This window comes from Humulus lupulus, chromosome 5, assembly GCF_963169125.1.
Source record: "Humulus lupulus chromosome 5, drHumLupu1.1, whole genome shotgun sequence".
In the NCBI taxonomy this organism is placed as follows: domain Eukaryota; kingdom Viridiplantae; phylum Streptophyta; class Magnoliopsida; order Rosales; family Cannabaceae; genus Humulus; species Humulus lupulus.
In genome coordinates, this window is record NC_084797.1 from 71,097,401 (window position 1) to 71,115,864 (window position 18,464).

An 18,464-nucleotide genomic window follows, 5' to 3' on the forward strand; every position below is an offset into this window, starting at 1 on the left:
TTTACATACTCAAAAGAATCTGACTTGATGGTAGGCCAGAAATAACCTTGGCGTATGATTTTCTTGGACAAGTTATGCCCCCCAGTATGGTCTCCACAGAACCCTTCGTGAATTTCTTCAATGATTTTCCTGGCTTCGGGTGGAGTCACACACCGAAGTAATGGCATGGAATATCCTCTTCTATACAGCCTTCCATCCATAATGGTATAATGAGGGATTTGATACATCAACTTTCGAGCCTAGTTCCGATCTTTCGGAAGGACGCCGATCTCGAGATATTCAATTATTGGAGTCATCCAGGTAGGCTCGGAATCGATCATACACACATCTTCCTGCTCGAGCTCGTTAATACTAGGTGCCGAGAGATGTTCAATTGGTACGACATTCAGCTCGTCACTCTCAGTAGAGGTAGCGAGCCTGGCCAGAGTGTCCGCATTCGAGTTCTGCTCTCGAGGGACCTGTTCGATCGCGTAAAACTCGAAATGTTCCAATGCTGACCTTGTTTTTTCTAAGTAAGCTACCATTTTCGTACCACGAGCCTGGTATTCTCCCAAAATTTGGTTAACCACTAGTTGGGAGTCACTGTAGCAATGTATTGCTTTAGTGTTGAGCTCCTTGGCTATGCGAAGTCCTGCCAGTAAAGCCTCATACTCAGCCTCGTTATTTGACGCGCTGAAGCCAAATATCAAGGAAGAGTGAAATCTACTACCTGCAGGAGTGATCAAAATTACTCCTGCCCCCGATCTAATCCATTTTCATTAGATGACCCATCAACGTAAATTTTCCACAGCTCGTGGGCCGGGGTTATAACTTCATCGTTGGTCATACCAGTACATTCCACTATGAAGTCTGCCAAGGCTTGCGCCCTAATGGTCATCCTTGGATGATAGGTGATCTCGAATTGCCCGAGTTCAACTGCCCATTTAAGAAGTCGACCTGAAGCTTCTGGCTTAGACAAGACTTGTCTTAGTGGTTGATTAGTTAGTACATGGATGGGGTGCGCTTGAAAGTAGGGTCGAAGATTCCGAGACGAGTGAATTAAGCTAAGAGCTAGCTTTTCCATCAAGGGATATCTCGATTTTGCCCCCAACAACCTTTTACTGACGTAATATACGGGCCTCTGCACCTTTTCCTCCTCTCGCACGAGCACTGCACTTATGGCATGCTCGGTAGTGGCAAGATATAAGTACATAACTTCTCCCGTAATTGGTTTTGACAGTATAGGGGGTTCTGCAAGGTGTTTCTTGAGTTCCTGAAAAGCCAACTCGCACTCCTCTGTCCATTCAAATTTTTTGCCTCCCCTCAACAGGTTGAAAAACAGAAGAAAACGGTCTGTAGATTTCGAGATAAACCTACTTAGTGCCGCCATTCTGCCAGTCAAACTCTGGACATCCTTGTGTTTTCGAGGTGAGGGCATATTGATCAAGGCCTGGATCTTGTTCGGATTAGCTTCTATTCCTCGAGCGTTTACAATAAAACCCAGGAATTTTCCTGAAGATACTCCAAAGGAGCATTTCTAAGGGTTAAGCTTCATGTTATATTTCCATAGCATGGCAAAGCATTCTTCGAGATCATCAACATGGTTATCGTTAAGTTGAGACTTGACTAACATGTCATCAACATAAACTTCCATGTTGTTCCCTATCTGCTCGGAGAACATCATGTTCACAAGCCGCTGGTATGTAGCCCCAGCATTTTTGAGCCCGAATGGCATGACGTTATAACAATATAACCCTTTATCTGTTATGAAGCTCGTATGTTCCTGGTCGGGGGCATGCATGGAAATCTGGTTATATCCAGAATAGGCATCCATGAATGACATTAGTTCATGTCCTGCTGTGGCATCCACGAGCTGATCAATTCGTGGTAAAGGAAAGCAGTCTTTAGAACAGGCCTTGTTGAGGTCTGAATAGTCAATGCAGGTTCGCCACATCCCATTAGGCTTCAAGACCAGTACCAGATTGGCTACCCACTCGGGATAAAAAGTATCCCTAATGAATCGGTTTGCTTTTAACCTGTCGACTTCCTCTTTTAGGGCTTTTTTTTCTGTCGTCATCCAGTTGTCTTCACTTTTGTTGCTTCGGTGGGAAGCTTTTATCGATGTTTAGCGCGTGGCTTACTATATTTGGACTTATTCCTACCATGTTCGAGTGTGATCACGCGAAGACATCCTGGTTTTTCTTCAAAAAGAAAATTAATTGCTAATTAGTTTCTTCATGGAGATTTTTCCCGACCTTTACTGTTTTTGAGGGATTTGACTCTTCGAGCTTGATTTCTTCGAGCTCTTCCAATGGTTCGAGATCAACTTTTTCCTCCACTCTTGGATTGATCTCTTCATCTATCTCTAAGACCGTCCCGTTCTTAGCCTGAATAACGACGAGTGCTTGTGCGCTCGCCTGCTTCTTTCCTCTTATGAAAATGCTATAGCATTCCTTTCTGGCTAACTGGTCTCCCTTCAGCATCCTGATGCCACCAGAAGTGAGGAACTTGATGGCCAGATGCCTTACAGATGAGACTGCCCCTAGCCCTACCAGGGCGGGTCTCCCGAGCAGCACGTTGTAGGGCGATGGCAGGTCCACTACTACAAACTCCATCATCTTGGTTACTGAGACTGGGTAGTCTCCCAAGGTTACCGGGAGTTTGATGGACCCCATACAGGCAATCCCCTCTCCTGAAAAACCGTACAAAGTCGTTGCACAAGCTTTTAGGTCTCAAAGAGTGAATCCCATCTTTTCTAAGGTGGCCTTATAGAGAATGTTCACCGAGCTCCCATTGTCTATGAGAACTCGGTGAACTCTCTTATTCGCGAGCTGGAGAGTGATGACCAGTGGGTCATTGTGGGGAAACTAAACATGGGACGCATCGTCCTCGGTAAAGGTTATCAGCTGAGATTCAATCTTTTGGCATTTTGGAGCTCTAGGTTCGGGTTCATAGGGAGACCCGTCCCCAGTTTTTAGCTCGTTCACATATCACTTTTGGGCACTTCTGCCCTTCCCTGCAAGATGAGGCCCGCCCGAGATGGTTATCATGTCTTCTCCATCAATTGGAGGTGGCCTATCTTCTTCTCTTGCTCGGGAATTATTGTTTTGAGCAGGTTGCGGCGTAGCTGCCCTCTGGCTAGTAAAAGCCTGATTGTTACTCTAGTTTTTGACATACTGTCTAAAATATCCTCTCAAGATCAGTCCTTCAATCTCGTCCTTCAACTATCTGCATTCATCAATAGTGTGCCCAGTGTCTCGGTGAAATCGACAGTACTTGCTGGAGTCCCTCTTGGACTTCTGATTTCTCATGGGGTCTGGACGCCTGAAAGGGACCTGGTTTTCATTAGCTAGGTATATATTCTCCCGAGACTCGTTGAGCTTGGTGTACACTTTGAAATACCTTTCCCCTTTCTTCTTCTTTCCCCCTTCTTCCTCGGGGTTACTTCCTTCGTTCTTCTTCCTTTTGGAAGGATTTTCCGCAGGAGGCTTTGAAGCTGCTGGGTCCGCCGAGGTCGAGGCAGAGTTTACGTTTATCGTTGTAGTTACGGGCTGAGAAGTCATATTCAGTGTTGACCTCGCCTCTTCTACATTGACAAACCTCTGAGCTCGCTTATTAAACTCGATTAAGGACCTCACAGGTTTTCTCTGCATATCATCCTAGAGAGGACTTCTCGGCATTACCCCAGCTTGGACAGCCATTAGATGACCGCTGTCATCCACATTTCGAGCTCGGGCAACCTCGTAAGGTAGCTTTTCAACGTTTCGCCTAGCTGTTGCCGAACGTTGGTCAGAGTTGATGCCTCGGGTCTTACCCCGATCATGGCTATAAATTGTTTCTTGAAATCCTTTGATAGCTGATCCCAAGAAGTGATCGAATGTCTTTTATATTTCTCGAACCAGCTTTTTGCAGGTCCTATGAGCGATGCTGGAAATAACATGCATCTGAGCTCGTAACCCACATTACTTGCTCTCATTATGGTATTAAATGTACTCAGATGGATGTATGGGTCGGACTTCCCCTCAAAAGGCGGGACATGAGGGATCCAAAACCCTTGAGGAAATGGAGTGTTGGAAATATGGGGAGCGAATGGTTGGAGCTCCTCGTCAGAATCCTCATCCCGACTCCGACCTCGCTCATTTTGCAAGTACCTAAAGGCCTTTTCCAGTTGATCAATTCTTTCTTGAACCGGGTCCGCAGGGGGTCTTGCCTGAAATTGGCTATCATTGATCACAATTCCAGGCTCGCACCTTCGCAGGGGATCTTTGCACCCATTTAGGCGATCTCTCAGGTCTGGGTTCGATGGATTACCACTACCCCGATTCTGATTCAGACGTTCCTGCAGGTCAGAGCGGTTCCTATGGTTTCCGATATTTCTTCGACCTTGATCATACATGCTGACTGATCTAGTGTCACCTGAGTCATCACTGGCGAGGCTTGTTGCATGATTATTCCGAGATGGATCTCTTTCATGCTGCCTCGTCTCTGCAGTGCGAGACCGAGACATTTGACTTCTTGTAGGCTGGGCGCCTCTTCGCTCCCTGAAGGCTTCTCTATTTCCTTGTTTCCATCCTACCCGCCTTTCCTCATCATCTCGAACTGGTTGAGTGTTCCTGCGAGGCGGTGAAGGGTATCTTATAGGCGATGGAGGGAATCGTATGGGTGACGGTGGCTGCCACCCATTTCGGGGTCTCGACGGTCCTGAGTTCGCCCGTGTTGGCTCAGTAACATTCTGCGTGTTACCAGGAATCTGAGTACGAGCCTCTGCAGGGGCTCGGTTATTCCCAGTTTCCGCTGGTACCTCCGCAGTTGAATTAACTAGAGCCCTAGCCCGAGTACTTCTTCGGGGTCTCGAGGGAGCGGATTGCTCCGCTGGTGGCGGAGGTTGCTCCGGTCTCCTTGTGGCAGCATTTTTCCGAGGTCGCCCACGAGGTCTGCGAGGAGGAACATGCACGTCCCTCAGAGGTGGGGCTTGCTTCTCAAGCGGAGGTGGGGGCTGAGCCGCCTGGGCCTCCGTAGCTAACCTAGCCAATTCCTCGTTCTGCTTATTGGTCTCAGCCAACTGTTTTCTCAGCTGTCAGTTTTCAAGTTCCACAATGGGGACGTACCATTCAGGATTATAGTACATGTCCTCATCATCCCTTGGGGCCGGAGGTGCTGGAGGTCCCCGAGAATCGAAGGACTCGCTTCTCTCTTTAGTTTCTGGATTTACCATTGGCTGCTTCCCAGGGCGTCGTGGATAGTTTTCTTCAGGAATTTTTTGATCATTCGTGGCCATAGCTATTCAGGGATTGCACTGCTTAAGGCTCTCAATGAAAGCACCAAACTATTGACGCCGTTTTTCGTCAACTTAAAATGTAGAGCACGTAAACAGTAAAAACTATGGCAAAGAAGAATAATACAATAAAACAATGAGAGTTTTTTACGTGGTTCAGCAGTTAACTCTGCCTAGTCCACGAGTCTTTTTTATTAGGACTTAGGAAATTTCTAGAAATTCTTCAGGGATGAATTCTCCAAAGATTCTCTCAAGATCACAAAATTTCGGTCATTTACAAAGGTACATGACATCTCTATTTATAGAGGAGTTCTTAGAATCCAATCCCACACGTTTCGGGAAGTTATTCTGAGAATTAATAAATTTAATTACTTTAAAGTTTGTAACTCCTATATACAAGGAAACTTCCCCTGAAGACCAAGGGGTGTATAACCGACTAGTATTTATTGTAGGGAAGTTACAACAATAAATATCTCTTGAACGCATGGACTGCGTCTCCTCAGGTGACTCACTAAGCCGTTCGAGGTCAGCAATCAGCATCATCCCAGTCTAGGTCTCAGAGTAAATTATGAGTTGTATAACTTTCCCCAGGACCAGCTAGGAGTGGGTAAATACCACTGAGGTCATTACATTCCGAGCTTACACCCTTGCCAAGCTCGGGCTACTTGATCCAAAGACACCCGACAATGGACATACTTCGATACTATGTCTTTCGAGCTTAGAAATAATTCCGAGGTTACATAACTTCGAGATTGCCACCTTGCCTCGAGGTTTGGCACCTGGACCACGACCCATGCACTTTTGGTATTGCGAGTTCACACCTGACGAATCCAACTTTCGAGGTCACAACCTCAGGTCTCGAAATCTGGGTGTAATAAAGGGTCAATTGTTTAATAAAATATTTTCATTAAAAACATATATTTTAGGTGGCCCAAAACATCAATTGGGCCTCGTTAGAAAAGGTGTACACTTTATTCAACATTAAATGCCCCAATAAATATGTCTACCTAATAACTTGCTTGGATAAAAACCTGTATCCCCCAACTTTAAAATTTAACCAATAGCACATTTTGTGGTCACAATTGAATAGAATATAACAAAATCTAGAGGATATGACAAGTTCACATTCAAAAGTTTCAGTGCACGAATCTCCTTGAACAAGGTGAGCATAATCTTTATTTTATTCTCCTCAATCAAACTAAATTTATGGTGACACTATTTTATTTTGAGTATGTCTCCTATTTTATGTGGGAACCAAATAGGGGCTATAATTAAAGTAATAGAAACTGACCATATTTTTAAACAGCAATTTCATGACTCAAAGTTTGTACACATGCACATATGTAAAGTTTTTACACATGCACATATGTAACTTTCAAGGTTGTTGTAACGCCCCAACTCCAAGGACCGTTATGGTGTGCCTTGTAAACAGTGCTAAACTCGCTAATCGAGTCATTTGGCCAAAATCGTGTAACTAAGTATGATTAGCGGTTTAGGGATTAAAAATTTTGGTTAAGATGTAACATTTCATTAGAAAGTTTAATATATATGTTGGGATCCCAAAATTATAATTTCAGAGTTTGCTACAAGAAAATATTTACAACAGGTCGTTCTATGCGGCAAAACAGGGTTTAACCCTAGTTCCTCTTTAAACCTCGGCCGTGGCGGACGAGCAGCTGCATATGTACACGTCATCACCTAAGCTCTCTAACTCAAGGATGGTCCAACTTTCTTTTGCCTTTACTTGCACCACATAGCACCCGTGAGCCGAAGCCCAGCAAGAAAACACAATATAACATGATATAATATCAACATTGACCGTATTAATTATTCAGGACCAACAGTCCAAGCAAATAGGTGACTATCGCAAAAGTCACAAATATGGGGACAACACCCTTTAGCCATGTGACGATAGGATCACCAGGGCTTAACAAATAAGTGAGCATCTCACTAGCTTTAACAGGATAGGTGCATGGTGATTAGTCACCAACATAACCTTCCTCCTGACTCTAGAGTCATAACTGTGGAACAGCGTTCCCTAGCCATGTGACAAACAGTCACCAGGGCCATATGCCCTGGCTCTGAATAACTAGTCTCAGACTAGCCAAGCGCTTATAATTTTCATCGACCTTCTAGTCGGTCCAGCATTAATACCCCATATGAGTCATTCAATGTTGATATCGATTAGATCTAATCTTCATTTGGCTCGGCATTCATAACGCTATGCCATTTCTGACTCTTAGGTCAGTAAAACACGACCAGTGTTCAACTCATTGTGAACTTGACTAATAAATCACAGCCTCACAGATGAATCTAACACCATTGCCGATTCTGACTAATAAGTCAGTGCCATACACAAGTAAGCCATGCCACCAAACATATATCACATGTCCAATATCCATATACAAGGTATTCAGCATGCTTACTCAACAAGTACTAGTACAATTAGGACCATGCATGAACACAAAGGCTCAAGCTCTGAATGATATCATACTCAGTATACAAAGCATGTCCTAATCACATATTTCTCGTGCATCATATGCATTATATTTAACAATCCAACATGCACCAATAATAGCCATGCATGTCATTTTTACACAGGGTGCAGTTTTCTTACCTCAGATTCGAGCTAGAATGATTAAAAGAACGACCCTTGAGAACGATAAACTTTTAGTCCTTTAGCGGTCGCCTAGTCATAACCAAATACGGGACACCATTAATAAAAATGACTAACATAGGTTCCCAAACCAATATCTAGTCTTTGGGACATCAATCCAAACTAAACCAAGTAGTAGGATCGACCTCGAGGCCTAAGGCTAGCATCCTCAAGTCAAAAACCCATTTCTGGCCAAAAATGCCTCTATGGGCCGCGGCCCTCCCTAGCCGCGCCGCGGCTCACACCTCAGACAGAGGCTCATCTCCCCTGTAACGTCCTACGTTTTCGGGTACCTTTAAACGACTCGGGTCGGGATTTTTCCCCCGGGTTAAGAATATTATTTTAAATAATATTATATTTTGTTTGTAAGTATTCCATGAGTTATTGCTAGCCAAAATATGAATTTTGTGATTTTAAAAGTCAAGATAAGACTTTCGGTCCTGGACCGACACAAAAACCTTGATCGGGTAAAAATCTCGGAAAATAAAATGAAAAATCATGGAAATTATATTTTGGGCATAAAATACATTCATAAAAGTTAAAGTTTGGTAAAAAATAATAAACCTAATAGAAAATGGAAATTTTAGGGCATTTTGTGTTAAATGCCTAATTTTACCGAAATGGGGAATTTTATTCCATGAATGGACCTTAGGTTAAATTTTATTATGTGATTAATTAAATTAAATGTGAGAGACATTTAATTTAATTAATTAATGTTAAGTTTGGTGATTAAAACTTAATAAAAGTGAAAAAGGTGTCAAAGGCCAATTTGGACTTTTCTTCTTATGAAACCTTTATAAAAAAAAAATTAATGATCATATATATAGCAAGGGTTGGCTGGCCATGTGGTCTTTTAGAGTTGTGTGAACCAAATTTTTATAAAATTCAAATCCCATTTAATTAAGAAGTCAAGTGGGCAAGTGGGTAGAAAAGCACTCAAGTGTTTTGTGATATTTTGAAGAGTATTGTGAGCTATTCTAACCCCCAAACCGATCCCCACACTCTCTCATTCACTCTCATCTGATTTTTGAAGACTCTCTCATATGTTCTCTCAATATTCAACCTCAAGAACACCAAGGAAAACTTGGAGGCTAAGTCTTGGTCTAGGAAGTATTTTCCCTAAGGTAAAGCTTCACTAATCTAGGCTTTTGTAAAGTTTTAAGCATAGAGTTTCAAATAGCTAATTAACTATGTTGTTGGGGGAAGTTGGTTAGGGTTTTTGAAAGGTTTTGGAGGAGCCAAAGCCAATAGGAAGGTCCAAACCTTAAGCAAGAACACCAAAGAGGTAAAAAGTTTACTTTTGATGATTTTGTTGTAGGGTTTTTAGTTTTAAGCATTATTTTGTATATTTAATGCTTAAAGTTTCTTGTTGGTGATGTAATAAGGTTATGGTAGTTTTTTAATAATTTTTATGATGCATGTGTATTGATTTTTGAAAATGGGAACCAAAACCCCCAAGGGTTTTGTAGGATACCCTAAAACAAAACATGTTTTAAGCTGTGACTTCCAAGGGGTAAAGCAGCCACTGTATATTGTTTTTGTAAAATTAAATTGTACTGTGATGTTGTTGAGATTGAGTACATAAAATTGAGCTTTTGAAACACTAAAAAATGTTTAGAAATGAGTAAGTTATGCTATTTCAAAGTTTAGGTAAAAAACTGTTTTTTCGTATTCTTATTTTCGGAACCAAGTTTGGACAGCCACTGTATAGGGAAAATGAACCCAGTTTTTTCTAAAATTTTGTGGACATATTGCTGGCATAACCTATTATTCCACTGTAAAATTTTGTAAGAAAATATTGAACGGTTTGAAAGTTATTAACTATCAAAGTTTGGAAAAAATAAGGGCTTGAAAATAAGGTCATTTTTACCTCATTGTTGGAAAATGATTTCACCAATAAAAAATGCTCATTTTGACCTAAGATTTTAGAAAGACCTAAATGGCATAACAAAAATGGAATTGGAAAATTTTGGTAACAATTGGGTAAGTAAATTTGAAGTTATGAACTAACGAAGTATGTAGTTAAAAATGTGAAAAATAGGTTTTTCACACTTAGTGTAAAAAATGAGATTTTGGAACATAAGGTAAAAAGTAAAATTTTTCTTTTTTCAAGATATAAATTGGTAAGTTTTGAAATCATATTTTTACTAAAATTACCCCTTTGAGTTTAAATGAATTATTTTTCTAGTAAGTAAAAATTGATTAATTGCTTTTGGAAAATTAATTAGTCAAGATGATAAATTTATAACGATTTTCCTAATTAAGACAAATTAGACAATTTTCTTAAAACGGTTTTTAGATATTAAAACTTTAAGAAAAATAAAAGGAAAATTTAAAGAGTTTATTTTCTTTAAAAATAATTAAGGAATTTATTTGTATTTTCTGGATATAATACCGGCTAAAATCTTACATATTTTAACCGACTAGTCGAAAGTGCGGGTTATTAGCGATACCTTGAAAGAATAAGATTTTTAGCAGGTTGTGGGGAAATACCATTGTGATACCCGAGCCTAGGTATCGAGACCTTAGGATAGGTCTCCCCGAGACTTAGGGTTTAGTCTCGAATATTTTGTATGACTTTCCTTAATAGGTTTAAAACCAAATAAGGATTATAAATCCTTACAAATGACTTTTATTAAAATGACCAAACTGCCCAAAATAATAATAATAAATTATGAGTGCCATAATTAATCCGAGTATACTGTATGGATAACTATAGTATTGGCTAAGCGTAACTGGATTGAACGTTGGAGGGTGAAAACTTGCTGAGTGCTAAGGACTCCAAGTAAATCAACTTATATTGTATGGCTGCTACATGAAATGATTATTGTCTTGTATGTTAGTATAGGGATACATGCATATATATAGGCTGTCATAGAAAGTTGCTTAGAGACGTCAGTCTAGTGAGTGCTGATTTAGAAAATATGAACGGTAGAAGTCCGTCATATCCTAGACGGTTGATCCCCGTCACACTGCTTGATTTTATTTATGTCCGGTTCATTACCGCGACGAGTGGCCATGAGATGAGGATAAGCTGGTTAAACCTAGGGGCGCCAAGATAAATGGGACCTAGGGGCCCTCATGCTTACTTAATCATTGGACGGTTAGAATCCGAGCAAGTGCTCTGATAAGTTATTCCCGGATAGCAGCCGCGAATATTGGCCATTCAGTGAGAGTGCCTAGAGATACTAGGAGTTGCCAAGATTGAGTGAGGTTGAACACCCTAGGGGCAACTGCTCACCAGCACCACTGATTAACATAGAAGTCTCCGTAAAACCGTGTAAATTGGATTACACTCTTGAATAAGTAGCGATGCCCTAGGTAACACGATAGTTACCCTTGATGAGAATATTTATTGGCTAGGTCTTAGTGTGGAGACTCGGTTCTCTTTTACAGATTAGCAATTATGTTGGAGGGCGCGTTACGCATGAATTGTTGGAAATTGTCGAGCGTTGGTCTCGAATTATGTTGTGATATAATATATCTGCTTGCTCTGGGATTTTCTGAGTGCAGGGATATAATTGTTGATAAGATATAGTTATGATATAATATATCTGCTTGTTCTGGGATTTTTCTGAGTGCAGGATTTTTATCTAGTTATGAATTAATTTATCCTTGGTTATCTGGCATGACCATAAGTTTGCCAGGACGCTTTAGCGTTCTTGAAATTGATCGTGTAGGGTCCGGATCCCTATTTCTCTATATGCTTTGTTTGAAAGTTGATCTTACTAAGCGTTTTCGCTTACCTAGTTGTTTCATGTTGTAGGTAAGAGCAAGGGCAAGGCAGAGCAGTGAGCGCTGGAGTCTTCCTTGCAAATGTACATGTGGACCGACCTTTTGGGAAGTCGTTTTACTTTTGGAAATGTTGTGTAATTTTCCTAAACTAGGCTCTCACTCTACTCTTTATAAAACATGTTTGTAACTAAATGTTAAGTATGGCCATACGACTTTTTAAAAAGTTTTTTTTTTCTATGGGTTTTTGAGACATTTTGTTAAATGAAAACATTTATATTTCTGCATTATTGAGTCTTGAAAATCCGGGTAGTTACATCCCCCAGAAAGCAACGCAGGCCGCGGCTCACCATAGCCGTGCCGCAGCCCTTTACACAAAACAGCAAGAACCAGTTTTCTTCCGCTGCGTTTTTCCTTGAAACCAACCCTTCAAACCAGTCCCAAACATCAACCTAACACCCAATTCAACCACTAAACTTCAACTACAACTCACCCTCATCAAAACCCAAGTTAAACACCAACCTAGCTTCCATTAATTCCAACTATCCACCAAGAAATCACAAATTGAAAACTTAAACCAAAAACAGAGTAAGACCAGAGATTCCATGGCTGAAGCTTACCTCAAACTCGAGATTAAACCCTCTTCAATTGTTGAACTAAGTTTCTAAGCTCCCACCTTTGATCTCCTAGCTTGTCCCTTCAATTTGGCTTCAAAATTCCAAAGAGTGAAAGAGGGAAAATGGTGCACGGGTGAGGGAGAAAGATAAGGATGATGAGGCTCTGTTTTTGTTCTGTTCTTCTATAGCCTTGAGTTTATATAAATCTTAGGGGTGAAAAGACTATTTTGCCCCTAGGTCAAATAAAGGCTTCTAAAGACTCCCAAGGGTAAAATCGTCATTTCCCGCCTATCTCATTAATTATAATTAACACCCTCAAATTCCCGCTATTCTCAATATTCTCAAATGCCAATAAATCATATCCCATTACCCTTTAATTCCCGGTAATGTTCTAATCATCGAAATGACCCCGAGACTCACCCCGAGCCCCGAACTTAAACCGGTTATGACTAGACCGAACACTTACATTTCATGATCGTCTCATGCCGAATAGCTCGAACCAATCCACCTTATAATGTAGCTATATTAATTAATCACAACCATGCACCCAAAATACACAATTACGCCCACAGCGGCCAAATTACCAAAATACCCTTATAATCATAAATACACCCATATGCATGCATTTACCATCATATAATAATATAATTCACATAAACATGCGTATGATCATTAAATAGTATCATAACTCAATTATGGCCCTCCCAGCCTCCTAATCAAGGTCATAACCCTTATTAGGAAATTCGGGGCATTACAGTTGTCATAAACAATCACTTAGTTTAGATGTCAAATTGTATGTCAAATTTTAATTTAGTTAAAAAAATCATTTTATTATTAATTTAAATTCTTTTTTATTTTGAAAGGAAACTTGTGTTAAGTCTATTAATGCCCACATTCCCTCATCATTAGAAAATTTTCCAATATATTGACTAGCTCATATTACTGGGCCTATTGTTTAATATCCTCAATATCAATGGAAGGCCCAAATAAATCTTACACTTGAAAATGCATTGGCCTTTATTATTTAGGTTCACATTTCCTTTAATTTGGGTATGTCTCCCATTTTCAATGGGAACCAAATAAGGAAAAATTATAATAATAAGAATTTTCTTCTATTTTGAAAATCCAATTTCACATTTGTGCCATGTTTTTACACACCTTTGCAATATCAAGCTTTTCACCAATAACGACTGAGTTTACAGGTCAAATTGTATGTATAATGGTCTATGAAAAACATAAAATAACTCTATTCATAATATATTGCCTAAAACTTGGTTTTTCTTTCCCAGATTTAACTTAAATATGGACGAGGTAGGAAGTTTGCAAGAAACATCAAATTAGGAAAATATACTACAATCTTTGGGGATTGAGAAACTCACAAATGATATTGAGGCGAAGGATGTCCAGGGAAAGGTCTTGGAGTCCCTTGAAGAGTGGGAGGATTTTTATTACACATACTCTTTGTGGGTAGGCTTCAGCGTCTGCAAAGCAGATGTACGGAAAAAAAATGGGAACATCACCATGAGAAAATGGGTATGTTCAAAAGAAAGTTTCCGCAAACACATGGAAATTGACAAGACCGGTGGGAGCAAATGAAAAACATCTATTACTAGGACTGGTTGCCAAGCTAGTTTTCGAGTCGTAATGATGGGCGATGAGGGTCTGTGGATTTGCAAGGAATTCCAACCTCTGCACAACCATGACAAGGCAGCATTAGATGAGTTGCGATTTCTGAGATCAAACCGTTCTGTGTCAGAATCCCTAGTTGCTCAAGTGAGGTCAATGAACCAAGTTGGGATAAGAACTTCACACATCATCTCCCACTTGGCAATGCAGTCTGGTGGGTACAAAAGGATGCCTTGCCAGCTACGAGACGTTTACAACAAGGTCGCCCATGTCAAAAGAAAAGAGAAAAGATGTACAGATTCAGATGGTGCTTTGGGATATTTGGATTGTCTGTCAAAGAGGGATCCAAATTTCTTCATTCAATATCAATGTGACATGGACAACAGATTGGGGAACCTATTATGGGCAGACGGATATTCTCGACGGGATTTCGTCGCATTCGGTGAGGTTATTGGATTTGACACAACATATATGACAAACAAATATAATAAACCCCTGGCAATTATTTTGGGTGTCAATCATCATTTTAAGACCTGCATATTTGGAATGGCACTGCTTAACTCTGAGGATGGGCAAACTTACTTTTGGTTGCTTGACAAATTTATTGAATGCCATAATCATGTAACACCAAAAGTTGTGGTGACAGATGGAGATGGAGCTATCAAAAATGCTGTCTTCAAGTGCTTCCCAAATGCAACTCATCGGTTGTGTGCGTGGCACCTGTGTACCAACGCTTTAAAAATTTCAAAAGACCCCCGATTCTTACAAGGATTTCAAGATGTCATGTACAACTATTACACAATAGAGGAATTCATGCAAAAATGGGGGGAATTAATACACAATTTTGACCTCCATTCTAGCCAATGGTGTACCAACACTTATCACAGTCGTCATTCATGGGCAGAGACATACCTAAGAGGGAAATTTGCGCCGAAATGCGGACTAACCAAAGATGTGAGTCCATGAATTCAAGTATTAAAAAATTCCTACATGCAAGTTATAGTCTCCGTGAATTCACTACCTCGATTGACGTTGCTATGACAAAGTTGAGGTACGTTGAGAGAGAAGATGATTACAATAGTCGACACAGTAGTCCTCCAATACCAGGTCCCAAAAATGCTCTTAAGACGTACCATAAGCAGTGTGCCAAATTATACACTAGAAATATGTACTATAAAGTGGTTGATCAAATCAAAGTGAAACATGCGTACTTTGTCAACAATTGTGAAGACAATGGTGAATTATTCTCCTACAGTTTGTCAAAGTTCTAACATGAGGATAGAGTGTACAACGTTCATTACCACCCACAAGAGGAGACATTCACCTGTCACTGCTTGCTTTTTGAGACAGATGGTTATCTGTGTAGACATATTTGGGCTGTAATGAAATACCGTCATATGAAGATAGTACCGCAGTCTCTCCTGCTGAAACGGTGGAGTAAGAATGCAAAAGCAGACCTCCCGCTCGAACTAAAGCAACACTCCACAGAAAAGCAATAGTTATTTGAAATGGCTAGGCAGGCATCCCTCGCTTTGGATACAAACTTGCTGAGCTATTACGCTTCCAAGTCTGAGCAATCTTACACCAAAGCGAAACAAGAAGTGGCAACACTAACTGCAATGTTCAAGGATGCAGTTCCATTGGAATCAAACACCGGTAACAACGACTCGGGACGATATCAAACCTATCAAGAAAATGAAAACATTATCAGGGACCCAACACCTTGTAGAACTAAAGGATCCTCCTATGCAAGAAACAATAGGGACAATGTTTCGATAGATATGTCGGATGGAGCCGTTAAAACTAAAAGGAAGTGTTCGAACTGTTATTCTGCAGACCACAATCGAAGAACATGCCTTCAGCTGGTCGGTCTACCGCTTCCTCACAGTCAACAACCCTCACCAAATAAGAGAGCTTAGCATTTGGTTAAATTCGACGAATATAGATGACCATCGAACTTTATGAATGAATGATAGTGCAAAGTGACTAAGTGTCTATTTTCGTAGGCTTTCTGTCCTACTTAACAATTAAAGTGTTTTGTAATGGTTTAGGTGGCTGAATTAGTATAGCAATTTCATTAATGTAAGTGAATTCAAATTGTAGCTAAATAGTAGATTTATTTCAATGGTAAAAAAATATTGATTATGGCAATTCAATCATATTTGTAATGTTTTAGAAAGGTAGATTAATGATAATCAAATGACCAATCCTAAATATACGCTTCACTCTAATTGATAAAATTAGATAACAAATTGACTGTAATCGTCTTCTTCTCTTTCTCTTCATTATATACCATGCGTATCACTATTATTGAAATTTCATTAATTGTACAGTAAAGAGTAAATTAGTAAAAATAGTCATCTTCACAATTAAAATGAAGGATTACAAAATATGAAATAATTACACTTACTTAATCATGTTGTGTAGATTTGAGCCTACTATCTATACGTACGAGATTTTAATAGTAAGTAACTTTGTTAGCTTTTTTAATTGATTGCTTAAAGTATAAATGCTTCTCACCAAATAGGCATAAAATCATTCAAACCATGTTTAAAGCATAATATTAATATGAATTAGGTAATTAATTAGGATAAAAATACAAAAACATTTTCATTGTTAATGCAACTCACCAAACTTGTTTATTACTATTACAAATTTACCAATATTATTCTATTAAGTTAACTAATAATATTGTTATCTTTATCATTAATTAGGATAAAAAAAAGTGTTAATTAGTTTTGATTTTAGTATTCCTCATTGTTCTACTAACTTTTGACTTCAATATTCAATACTACATCATCTGATATATTAATTGATCACTACTTTGTCTGGTGGTAACATAACAAAAGGGGAAGATATATTAAATAACACATCTTCATTACAAAAATTTATCTTAGGTGCCCCACTCATAACTTTGGGCCTAATAAAAAAAATCTCAATTTTAAAGTTTATTTCACTGTAATAGACCCTTTTCGTTTAGGCCGTGCTTATGGACTCGGACTGGCCCATCTACCTGTGTTAAACAGTATGTGTTGTGAAATCATAAACAATGTGCAAAATAGTAAGAACAATGTACTAAATGTACAGTCAATGTAAAAAAACAACAAATATGTTATGTAGCTATAAATTACCATAAGACCAAAAGTTCAAGATGTACAATTACCAGTAAACCACCCACAACGTGTAACTATTCACATTAAATATTATAAAATCGGTTATATCCGGTGGCTTGCACAGTTGCATTAACTGTGCAATGGGACAAACTACACTATTTAGCCTCACTTTTTATCAGAAATAGTGTTACAATGTCAGTCCAATAGTAGTACAAATTGGGGCCCCCTTTGACTATTTTCTGACTGAACCGTTCCGTGAACGGAATATAATCCAAGGCCATATATATATATATATAAGTACTAGGTTCAATTTACAACGCAAGCGAATAGCTTCTTGTTTACATATGAAGATATCTCCTTCGTCGACTATATAAATAGAGGAACATTGCATATGAGGAGTAATATATTCAGAGCCAGAAAACACATAAAATGTAACATATATGTTGGATAGAATAGCCGACTGTCTCCTGGAGTTCCTCTCAAGACTTCACTTAGTGTACCCAAAATATACACTCAAATATTACACACAGTAATATAACAGTTTAGTCTAATCAATCACATTTATTAAAATTGAGACTCACTGTTTTATAAAGCAGTGACACGTCACTGTGTAGAATATTTTTGTGCATATTTTGAGTGCACATATCATTACTGATTGAAGTGCTTGGGGAACTCCCGGTGCCACTTGACCGGAACCACTACTATTTAACATCCAATGTAACATTGAACTTTTGTTTTTGTTTTAGAGATGTATCATTATTATGCTGATATTTTTTGTTTTTGTAATGTGCCGATAAAGGCATTATTAAATTATATAGGTTGTGTTTGGTAAAAAAATTGTTTTTGAATTTTTTAAACACAAAAATAGAAATATTATTTTTATTTTTATTTCTTTATTTTTAAAAAATAAAAATATGTTTGGTAACTATTTTTGTTTTTTGTTTTTAAAAACAAAAAATAATAAACGTGTTTGATAACTTTATTTTTATTTTTTGTTTAACAACATGAAGTGTTGATTTGAAGAAGAAAAGAAAAAACAGTTTAAATTTTTTTTGAAAATAAAAGATTTTTATTTTCAAAATTTAATAACTTTTAATTAAAATTTTAAAAAATAATAAATAAAAATAGAGTTATCAAACATATTTTATACTTAATTGTCAATTTTTTTAATTAATTAAATAAAAAATTATTTTTTTAAGTGTTACCAAACACAAACATAGCATTTCATTTTATTTATTTTTATTTTATTATTTTCTGGACTTTAACTGAGTTGTTTCCAGCTGTATTAAATGACAGCTTTTGTACTTTGTACTGGTAATATATAACCAGCTGTAATTTTCATACGGATCATGAATACACAACAGGCAAAAGCTTTTCTTTTGACTTCTTTCAAGAAACCTATGACTCTAATATGGTATCAGTGTAAAATCCATTCATTCATCTTCGACCATGGCTCATCCACGTAC

The 18,464-nt window shown here is 38.7% G+C and overlaps 1 protein-coding gene and 1 long non-coding RNA gene across 2 annotated transcripts; both read left to right on the top strand.

The window, feature by feature from the left end:
* The first annotated feature begins 8,778 nt into the window (after window positions 1-8,778).
* Window positions 8,779-11,921, top strand: LOC133780454 (uncharacterized). Its single transcript, XR_009869328.1, has 3 exons — window positions 8,779-9,034; window positions 9,117-9,195; window positions 11,677-11,921. It is a non-coding gene; the product is annotated as an uncharacterized LOC133780454 (long non-coding RNA).
* A 1,985-nt stretch (window positions 11,922-13,906) lies between these two features.
* Window positions 13,907-14,851, top strand: LOC133779216 (protein FAR1-RELATED SEQUENCE 5-like). The gene has a single exon (XM_062219204.1). The coding sequence runs from the start codon at window positions 13,907-13,909 to the stop codon at window positions 14,849-14,851; it is 945 nt and encodes a 314-aa protein (XP_062075188.1).
* The last annotated feature ends 3,613 nt before the right edge of the window (window positions 14,852-18,464 follow it).

Bases quoted from the DNA above. Each gene is read 5' to 3' on its own strand.
- LOC133779216 (XM_062219204.1), top strand. From the start codon at position 13,907: ATGGGCGATGAGGGTCTGTGGATTTGCAAGGAATTCCAACCTCTGCAC.